At 36.2% G+C, this 11,144-nt stretch overlaps 1 protein-coding gene across 1 annotated transcript; it reads right to left on the bottom strand.

The window, feature by feature from the left end:
- Nucleotides 1-1,088: 1,088 nt before the first annotated feature.
- Nucleotides 1,089-10,165, bottom strand: LOC6041579 (serine protease grass). Its single transcript, XM_001850737.2, has 5 exons — nucleotides 10,083-10,165; nucleotides 9,830-10,017; nucleotides 2,090-2,307; nucleotides 1,830-2,026; nucleotides 1,089-1,771 (listed from the first exon to the last, which is right to left on the bottom strand). Exons 1-5 carry the CDS (start codon nucleotides 10,120-10,122, stop codon nucleotides 1,350-1,352), a joined length of 1,065 nt encoding a protein of 354 aa, XP_001850789.2. The 5' UTR covers nucleotides 10,123-10,165; the 3' UTR covers nucleotides 1,089-1,349.
- Between the last annotated feature and the right edge of the window lie 979 nt (nucleotides 10,166-11,144).

The following is an 11,144-nucleotide window of genomic DNA, read 5'->3' as shown; positions in this document are numbered from 1 at the left end:
TATTTTTTTCAAATGTGGGAAAACATGGGCACTATTTTAAAAAAATGAAAACTGCGACTTTTATAAAAAATGGTTATAACTTGAAAACGGTGCACTTTATCAAAAATCACTAAAGTACTTTTTGATTGCAAATTTAATTTTACATCGAAAATGAAGTTGAAAAATTTTTGCGATTTCGATTTTTGAAAAATCTGTATTGATTTAAAAATTCATAACTCGGTCAAAGATTTTTTGCCCATTCTGGAAATTTCTGAAAAGTTGGCATTTTATGTCCTCTAAAACATATCAAAAAATAAAAAAAATTAAAAATAGTGTTTTTTTGCAAATCAAGTTTTAGTGACAAAATTTAAATAAAAATCACCAAATTTTTTTACCGTGTATCATTTTTTCAGTGTAGTCCATATCCATACCTACAACTTTGCCGAAGACACCAAATCGATCAAAAATTTCTTCAAAAGATACAGATTTTTGAATTTTCACATATCATTTTTGTATGGACAGCTGCCAAATTTGTATGGAAAATTATATGGACAAACTAATGATGCAAAATGGCTTCTTTGGGCATACCGAAGGCACCAAAAAAGTTTCAGCCGGATTAAAAAATACAAAAATTAAAATTAAAGAAAAAAGACCGATTCCGTAGAGAACTGCTCATCTTTGAGTTCTCCAAAACTGCTACAGTTTTTCAGAGGATTTTGGAGAACAAATAACCTTTTTCCACATTTATACGAGAACATCAAACAAAAAGATTTCATGAACTCACTTAAGGTATCGTTGGCTCTAAATCAGGCCATCATTTATGCTGAAAACTTTAAAATAACCATGCATAATGAAATTCAATCCCACCACCTCTAAAAAAATTGTTACGATTCAGCCTATTGTTGTTTATTATCGTTTTGGTAACGAGTTAAAACATCGTACATTAGTCAATTTTTTTAATAAGGCTTAGTAAAGGTGTGTCATCACTATAGAAAAAAAATATGAATGTAAAGTGATTTACCAAATGACAATTGATTCATGTTTTATTCTAAGAATGCTATACTATTTTTAAGAACGTAGTTAAAAAACCGTATATATTTATCACTCATTCAGACTTAATACACTGGCATTAAATGGACGGAATTAATTTGTGCTATAATACAAATAGATGTATAATATTTCGATTTCTTCCTCTAACTACCTTACCTTCCGACTTCTTTGCACTATTTCACTAACTTCTAAACGCGAGAAAGCGCTGCTTTATATTGCATAGATTAGCCACAGTCAAATTGTACAAACTTCTCGCAAACCGCGGGTGGCAAAAAATGTGCTTGGAATTTCAGAAAGTCTGTTGATATCATTTTTTGGTTTTAGCTTGTAATTCCTTCGACCGTTTTGAAAATCCAGCCCAAGTAAGCTCCCACGTTGGTGTACACTCCGGGTAAGTTCTGCTCGCCGCAAGTGGTCACTCCGAACGCCACAACGCCGTACTGGATGAACTGCAGCTTGTCGCCGGCGCTGATCGCCTGGAGGGGACCGCCGGAATCTCCGAGGCAGTTGTCCACCCGGTTGACTCCGCCAGCGCAGAGTTGGGTTTTTGGGTCTAGCTTAAGATTTTCTTGCAGTTGGGTACACTCCTGCAGGGGAACGTGAGGAAGCGTTGCATATCGAAGCATGTCGAACGAGTTGCCTCGCTCGGTTAGTCCCCAACCGGAAACGATCAGGAGACCCAGCCCCTCGGGCGGAATGTCCTGTTCCGGGGTTCCGTTGGGTAGACAGATTGGCTTGACATCTGGAAGATTACAGTTATTATTAAAGCTATGATGCCTCTCAGCCTCATCGGTACTTACTCTTGCCCAGTTTGGCAGGACTGGCCAATCTCAGCAGGGCAATGTCGTTCAATTTTTTGCGATCACTGTACAGCGAATGTCGGATGTGCTGCACCGGAATCACCTGAACCGGAGCGTATCCACCGTCGTCGTCGCAGTCCTCGTCAGAGCAATCTTCCGGAGAAGTGAGTGTCGTTCGACCAATGAGCACCGCGACACTGAAATAAAATCAACTAAATTGAAATTGACCGCGTGTCCCCTCCCCATCTGGTAGTGCTTACACTTTGTCCAGCTGACTCGTAAGGCAGTGGGCCGCCGTGAGGACGTAACGGTCCGTTATCAGGGTGCCTCCGCAGACGTAGTTTCCGTGCTCGGTCTGTAGTGCCACCATCCAGGGAAGTTCCGATCCGCGAGCCGTCTTGCCGTAGGAAATTTTGTGGCGGTCCGTTGTACCGCAAGACTCCGGATTCAGCTGAGTCGAACAGCAAACGCTTAAAACCTGATGATTATAGAACATTAGCGTGATCCACCTTCTACACAGAAAAAAAATCATGGTAATATTCGAGGTAATATTACATCTGGATGGATGGATGTAGGGGAGAGTGGGGAGACTTGATCCCCTTTTTTGTATCGCATATAACTCTGTCAATTTCTCTCAAAACTATAAACTTTTTGCATGAATTGAAAGCTTAAACATTCATCTATGTATGTGTGTCTTGCGAACCTTCGTGGTGAACGGACACTAGAGCTGCGGTATTTTTTACTACCTAAGCTCAGAGTTATTTCAAACAAAATTCACAGTCTTTTTAAAGACTACCTGAGTTACTTTCCAAAATTCTAAACAGTCTTTTCAAGACTAACCCCACCTGAAATTTTGTTGTATTTTACAAACGAAGCCATCTTTTTAAGAGAACTTTGCTTGCAAAATGCGTCAAAACAAAGGTAAACGCAAATCTTCTGAAGATTTGGTCGTTACGTCGGTGAAGCGTTTGAACGCTAAATCGGCTAACGGAAACAGAAAAAGAAAACAACCTCATCCGAGGTCTGATTCTGATTCTGAAAGTGAGGTCAATCCTCCAATTCCATTGGCAAATAGTTTCGGTGTTTTATCCGAAACTGTTGACAAGGATCCTTCTCCTCGTACTGAGCCTTCTGCCGTCGAGAAACGAGTAAAGGCTCCGCCAATTGTAGTGACTTCCGTCTCCGATTTAGCCAGCTTTCGAACGCATCTGAAGAATTGCAGGGAAACTTGCAATTTGAAGGTTTCGTTCCAGCTTGGTCGAAGAGGAGAATGTCGCTTGTTGACGGAATCTTTACAAGATCACCAAACTTTTGTTGGTTATTTGAAAAACCACAAACACAATTTCTACACGTATGAGACCAAGAATGCTCGTCCATTCAAGGCGGTCCTGAAAGGTCTCTCCAACGACTTGTCGGTGGATGAGATCAAAAACGAACTTAAGGTGTTGCTTGGCTTTGCCCCATCCCAAGTAATACCAATGAAGAAAAAATCAAACGGGAATATTTCTCGCTTTGGTTTGACTTCACAATTTTATCTGATTCATTTCAACAGAAATGAAATCAACAATTTGAAACTTTTGGACAAGGTTCAGTTTTTGTTCCATGTACGGGTAAAGTGGGAGCATTTTAAGAAACATGGCGGTAATGGCCAGAATCTGACCCAGTGCCGGCGTTGCCAGGCATTCGGTCACGGTACTGATCATTGCGCCATGATTCCAAAATGCATGGTTTGCGGGGATTCTTCTCACGACAAGGACAATTGTCCCGTGAAAGAAGTCACCCAATTTAAATGTGCAAATTGTGGTGGAAATCACAAATCAAATTTCTGGGATTGCCCCATCAGAAAAAAGGTTTTGGATTCTCGTGCTAAGCATCAGCCGAAAACCAAACCGAAATTTTCTCAAAGTCAGGTTGTACCTGCATCTTTAAATCAAACGTTCGTGCTGTCTCACTCGAACAATACCCCTACCATGGAAAAGTTAGGTAACACTAATGGTATTTCTTATGCCAACGTCGTTTCGGGTTCGGGTTCATCCACGAATTTTAAATCCTCTACCAATCTTCCTGAAATTGGGCAGGTACCTCAAATTTCATTTGAAAATTTTTCTGCTGGCAACGCTTTGGGATCTTCTGATCTCGGCGATGTTACGTTTGAAAAAATGACTTTTTTGCAAAACTCCCTGTTTGGTTTGATTCAAACAATGAGTAATGCTACATCCATGATGGAAGCAATCCAGATTGGATTAAAATTTGCGAATGATGTTGTTCTTACCCTGAAGTTTAATCATGCATCTAAGTTATTCCATCAATATTATGAATTTTAATGCTCGCTCTTTGAAAGCGAAAGAAAATGAATTTTTCAACTTTTTACGAGTTCATAACGTGCATGTTGCTGTTATAACCGAAACATTTTTAAAAACTGGCACTTATTTGAAAAGTGATCCAGATTATAAAGTTATAACCAATAACAGAATGAATCGAAATGGCGGTGGAGTTGCAATAGTTATCCACCGTAGTATGACTTATAGCACGTTACGTGACTTTAAGTTAAAAGTTATTGAAAGTTTGGGCATTGAACTTGAAACTTCTTTGGGAAAATTATGATTGCAGCTGCATATTTGCCTTTCCAATGCACTGGGAAAATAAAAATTATTTCAAAGGGGATTTGAATAAACTTACTCGGCATAGATCTCGATTTTTGATCATCGGTGATTTTAATGCCAAACACCAATCTTGGAATAATTCAAAAGTAAATTCCAATGGTAAAATTCTATTCAGAGATTGCACTTCTGGTCTTTATTCGGTTTTATACCCGAATGGGCCAACTTGCTTTTCTTCTGTTAGAAATCCATCAACAATTGATTTGGTTTTGACAAATCAAAGTCAGTATTGTGGTCCTTTAGTGACTCATGCTGATTTTGATTCTGATCATCTTCCAGTAACTTTTTCACTTTCTCATGAAGCAGTTACCAGACCCAATAGTTCTGTGTTTAATTACCACAAAGCTAATTGGGACAGGTATCAGCATCATATTGAGAATAATTTAAATCATGATTTTGTTTTAGAAACCAAAGCTGATATTGATTCAGCCTTGGAATCTTTAACTAATGCGATTTTGGATGCTAGGAATATTGCTATTCCTAAAGTCCAAGTCAAATTTGATTCTCCCATTATTGATGACGATCTTCAGCTTCTGATTCGTCTGAAAATGTTCGCCGAAGACAGTATCAACGTTCTCGTGATCCTGCACTGAAGCGAATTCAAAAGATTTGCAAAAGGTTATTGACCACAGATTCACTCTCCTGCGAAATGAAAAGTTCGCAAGAGATGTCGAACAAATTAAACCTTATTCCAAACCTTTTGGAAACTTTCAAAGGTTCTTAAGAAACCTCAAAACCAATCCCTTCTTTAAAAGATGGTGATAATATTCTATTAACTAATGGGGAGAAAGCTCAAAAACTTGCTCAGCAGTTTGAGAGTGCTCATAATTTCAACTTAAATGTTTTGAGTCCTATTGAAGATCAAATTTCAATAGAATTTCAGAATATTGTTGAACAAGAATTTTCATCAGATGAAGTTTTTAATACGGATCTGAATGAAATAAAATCTATTATCAAAAATTTAAAAATATGAAAGCCCCTGGTGAGGATGGCATTTTTACATTTTAATTAAAAATTACCTGAAGCAACTTTAAGTAGCTTGGTCAAAATTTTCAACAAATGTTTTGATTTGGCATATTTTCCCAGTAGTTGGAAAAATGCCAAAGTAGTTCCGATTTTGAAACCGGACAAAAATCCTGCTGAAGCTTCAAGCTATCGGCCCATTAGTTTGCTTTCATCTATTAGTAAATTATTCGAAAGAATAATTCTTAATAGAATGATGACACATTAATGAAAATTCAATTTTCGCTGATGAGCAGTTTGGATTTCGCCTTGGGCATTCAACTACTCATCAGTTGTTGAGAGTTTCAAATTTGATTCGAAGCAACAAATCTGAGGGCTATTCTACTGGCGCTGCTCTTCTAGACATAGAAAAAGCATTTGACAGTGTTTGGCATAAAGGTTTGATTGCGAAATTGAAAAGGTTTAATTTTCCGATTTATATCGTGAAAATTATTCAAAATTATTTGACGGATCGTACTCTGCAGGTATGTTATCAGAACAGCAAATCTGATCAACTACCTGTACGTGCTGGCGTCCCTCAAGGAAGCATTTTGGGTCCAATTTTATACAATATTTTTACTTCTGACTTGCCTGATTTGCCCCAGGATGTCAGAAATCACTTTTGCTGATGATACAAGCATCTCCGCCAAAGGTAGAAGCCTTCGTGTCATCACAAGAAGATTACAAAAAGCTTGGATATTTTCAATTCTTATTTGAAAGAATGGAAAATTACTCCAAATGCTGCAAAACTCAACTTATTATTTTCCCTCACAAACCAAGGGCTGATTTTCTTAAACCAAAAGTCATCACATTATAAAGATGAATGAGGTAAATTTAAAGTGGGAGGATCAAGTGAAATATCTTGGACTTGCTTTTGACAAAAACCTTACTTACAAGGATCACATTGAAAGTATCCAGGTTAAATGTAACAAATATATTAAATGTTTGTATCCACTTATAAACAGGAATTCTAGACTTTGTCTCAAGAATAAACTGTTAATTTATAAACAAATTTTCAGACCTGCCATGCTTTATGCTGTGCCGATCTGGACAAGCTGTTGCTTAACCAGGAAGAAAAAACTTCAGAGGATTCAGAACAAAATTCTGAAAATGATTCTGAAACTTCCTCCCTGGTTCAGCACTAGTGAACTTCATCAATTAGCCGAAGTTGACACTTTGGATGTTATGTCCAATAAGATAATTGATGCATTTCGACAAAAATCATTGCAGTCTTCAGCTGCATTGATCCGCTCTTTATATAGTTTATAAGTTAGTTTTAAGGTATCCCTTTTCCCTTTTGTACATGTAGGACCTCCTACATTTGAAATCACTGAATAGCGAAAGCTACAATATTTCATGAATAAATGAAAGTTGCTAGTATTTAAAATTGAGGTGAAAAGTCATCGATTGTGATTGGACACTCAATAATATTTTAACTGAATGAATGTACATGGAAAAGAAAAACTGAATAAATATAAATTAAATTAAAAAAAAAAAAAAAAAAAATCATCTATGTTTGGCTTACAAGGGTATTTCATCAGATAAACTCTTCGAATCATGCCAAGCGTTTTAAAAAAAATATTTTAAACCGGCATTTTAAAAATGTTAGGGGTAACTTGATCCCCCTTTCAACATTTTGAAGAAATCTTAAGCAAAATGTTTTTTATTCATCCAAACTTTTAATTTTCTATGAGTTACAGCAATTTCACATAAAACCTGTACATTTGTGTTCAAAATTTAACAAGTTTAGTATGTAAAATATTTTAAAACTTAAAATATTATTTTTTACACCAAAATTAAGCATGTTTACAAAAGCTGGAAATTTTTGTTTACAAAACTTTTGAAAAAAAGTTCAAGCTGCAGTAAATTATGTCAAACTATACTAAAGGAAACTATGTATTAAAAAAACCCAGCCCAATTAATTATTCTTTAGACTGATTCCAGTGACTGTTAAAATGCAGGGATCAAGTCTCCCTAAACGCACTTTTTTAAACAATTGATTGTAAAAATAGTATGACGATAAATTTAACATCAAATGCGTAAGGGTTTTGGAGTTGATAAGTTTATCAAACAATTCATGTATAAAACATATTTCTATACATATCAAAACAAAGAAAAAAAGATCTCTTTGAAGTTTTTTGCAGCTCGTTTTAGAAAAATGTGTGTAACTCAATCTAAACATTTTTAATTTTTTTTCTTTGTTTTCTACAATGAGTTTTAGTTAATTTCGCAAAACTTTCTAGAACAAAGCTAATTGTTTTACCCACATGCTGACGAGATACAGGCTTGGGATCAAGTGTCCCCAGGGATCGAGTCTCCCCACTCTCCCCTACCCCTTATCGTTTATGTCAGAAAAAAATGTGTAATTTTACCTCTGAAAATGTGTAATTTAACCTCTAGTCCGGTGTAATGTCGCATTTTCAATCTAAATTTTACATCTTGTGGCTTTAACATTTACATGAAAAAAACGCATTACTTCCAGAGCTATTTCATAATTTTGAAGAATTTAGTTCGTCCATACAGGTTTGGTAACTGTCAGGCTGTTTAAATATTCATAAAACATTATCTTAAGAACTGATTTAGTGTCTTCGGCAAAGTTTTAGTTATTGCTTAGGACTCCTCAGAAAAAAGGTGGTTACACTCAAAAAACCAACATAATCCACCGTTGTGGTTGGTGCCTTTCTCACTGTTTATTTAAAATGGATCACACAAAAGATCCGGAAATAATTTTCATCTGAATTAATACTTGTTTGGAAATAAATAGTCTAATTAAGATCCGGCCTCACAAAGTACATAAATATCACTTGAGTGGTCATAACTAGAGACAGGGTTGCCAGATTTTCAAAGTTTTGGACTCGTTGGAAAGGTCTTTTCTTTTTTTTCTTTGGGTCGGATGATGGAGTTGGATCGAAATCGGTTCAGCCAGTGCTGAGAAAACTGAGTGACATTATTGGTCACATCCACACACACACAGACGTTTGTTCGGTTTTCGATTCGATAGGTATACATTGTGTGAAAAGTTCATTTTTGCGCATCCGTCGTGTAACTACTCATTTTTCCTGTAATTTTCGAACGACGAAAAAGCCTACTTTTCTGTACCAAAAATGAAAGAATCGAATAGTAACACTTTTCTAATAAATGCTGAAAAGTGCTACTTTTCAGCACTGCAATGGATGCTGAAAAGATGAACTTTTTGGTACTTGTTTAGAAAAGTAATTCTTTTCAGCATTTTTTTTTATTAAAATGAGCAATTCTCGATTAAATTTTCAAAAGGTCCTATCTGCATAGGAAACCCATGAGGGATAGGTTGTTTTGAAAATTTAATCTAGAATTGACAAAATACATAAACATTTGACTTATGATTCCACTCAAAGGGTGTTTTCTGGATTTGCAAAAATGTTGTATGGAACTAGTTGCAAAACTTGATTTTTTCATCACTCGTCGTATTTATCCATTTATAGATTTACGATTCATGCTGATTTATTTTTCTTTTTGCAACTTTTTGTATACCGTCAGTAGGGGTGACTTTGGGTCTGGGAGGTGAGATTGGGTCAAAGTGTTTTTTTATGGATTTGACAATTTCTCAGGTTCTTCACAATGAAATTAAATTCTGTTGAATTGGTTGTGTAGGGGACATCTTAAGATGGCTTAGCTGAAAAAATCTCGTTCATACAACAAATCCTGTCATTTTGGCAGCTGTCTAAAGTTGAGGTACGTTTTTGGTCAAAAATTTCGTCTCGAAAAACCAACTTTTTAATATTTTTGCTGGAATTGCTCGAAAAGTACCTGAATGTTTGAAAATCTCTATTTCAAACATTGTAGCATGTCAATACGATTCCCTCGAACAAGAAACACTATTGGATGACTTGTTTTTACCATATCGTTGTATTTAAGCTTAATTTAACGTTCATTTGACCCAATGTCACCCCCTCTAAGGGGTGAGATTGGGTCTATTTTAAAAAGATTGGCATCTAATTCCATATTTTGGGAAAATGTTAGTAAACTATCTAAGAATAATTCTACGTTAAAAGATTTTTGATTTTATTAAAATTGTTTTTGTTATTAAGAAATTACGAGTGGTGCATCGTTTTGTGAACCATAGTCACCCCCACTGACGGTAAACTACAATTTTTATGTAGGATTATTGCCTTGCTTCAGTGAGGAAGGCAAAAAATATACATTTTTCTCAATTTGACTTTTCATTTTATACAAAAAATAATAATTCCGAAAAATAATTATCATTGAAAAAAAAATTATATGATTACGCATCTACGCTTGAATGAAGAAATTAGCTCTGGGCATTAACTCTGTTCATCCTCAGATTAAAAAAAAACTCACCGTAGTTGACCCTTTTGTGTCCATGTTACAAAGCTGATTCCTGGCCCTTTCTGCGTCCTTTTGGTATAACGTTCGCCAGCTTTTCCAAAACTTGTTACTGCTTGTATATTTGCTATACTTTGGGCAGTCCATAATGTCGATGCAAACTTCATTGTGTGAACATGCCTTAAATTCAGCAGACCCTAATCCTAGGTTTTAAAATACACTTGATTTTAAAGGCTCAAATCAAAATCTAAAAATTAAGAGTCCATACCCGAAAACGCCACTAAAACAACGAACAATATACGCAACATTATCCTTGATCAGTTTTATCAAATCCGGTGAGAACTATCTCCGTGTGGTGTTAAGGTATCACTGTAAGATTAAGATCAGAAAGGCTCGCTTTTTATGACGTGGTGTTCTTCCTACACTACAGTAAGAGAAGCAAAATACTAACCGTCTCTTATGTGTCTTTTTACAGTTGCAGAAATAAATTATTTTAGACATTCTAACCACACATTATAGTTTTTAAACTAGACATTTGAAATTTACATTACTAAACAACAATGAGTCTATAAAATTGTTTTACTTACTGTAGCGGGAAATTCTTTTAATTGCCCAGCACGTGATACTGCTGCCGTGGATTAAGACTAAGATACACGTTGAGAAATAAACAACATGACTCAATTGGATTGCTTTTGATGCAAACGGTAGAATATCATTGCGCAATTACGTTCACCGTAGTTTCCGCAATATTTAACAATTCCCTGTAGTAAAAAAACCCGTATTTTTTTACCCTTCTGTTTTTATAACTTTTTTAGTGTTTTTTCGATGAAAAATACGTTTTTTTCGGAATTCTGAGTACGCCATCACATCGCGCGTCCAATTTTACGTCAAAGTCCCTTTGGCACCAAATTTCTATCTCATCACCGTTTCAAGCTGCAAATTATTGAAAAAACACCTCTTTTTTCGCATGCTCAAAAATGAAAGGGGTCGTACCGCTCCTCCGTCACGAGATATCAAAAAACGGACCTCGGATTCGTGATCAGGGACAAAAGTTACCCCTTAGGACAAAGTTTCACGCAAATCGAAGAGGGGTCGGGGCAACTACTGTGTGAGTTTTCGGAGAATTACCCTTATTCGAACACTTAGACCCACCTTCACGTATACCTATCGACTCGGAATCAAATTCTGTCTGTGCGTGTGTAAGTGTATATCTGTAAGTCCGTGCACTGAATAATATGAACACGATTATGCCCGGACTGGCTGAACCGATTTGGACCGTCTCATTCGATCGGTCTTGAGGTCCCACAAGACCCTAGTTAATATTATGAAG

The sequence above is a fragment of the Culex quinquefasciatus genome, chromosome 2 (genome assembly GCF_015732765.1).
Source record: "Culex quinquefasciatus strain JHB chromosome 2, VPISU_Cqui_1.0_pri_paternal, whole genome shotgun sequence".
In the NCBI taxonomy this organism is placed as follows: domain Eukaryota; kingdom Metazoa; phylum Arthropoda; class Insecta; order Diptera; family Culicidae; genus Culex; species Culex quinquefasciatus.
The sequence above is the reverse complement of the archived record's forward strand: the minus strand, read 5'-3'. Positions and strand labels throughout refer to the sequence as shown.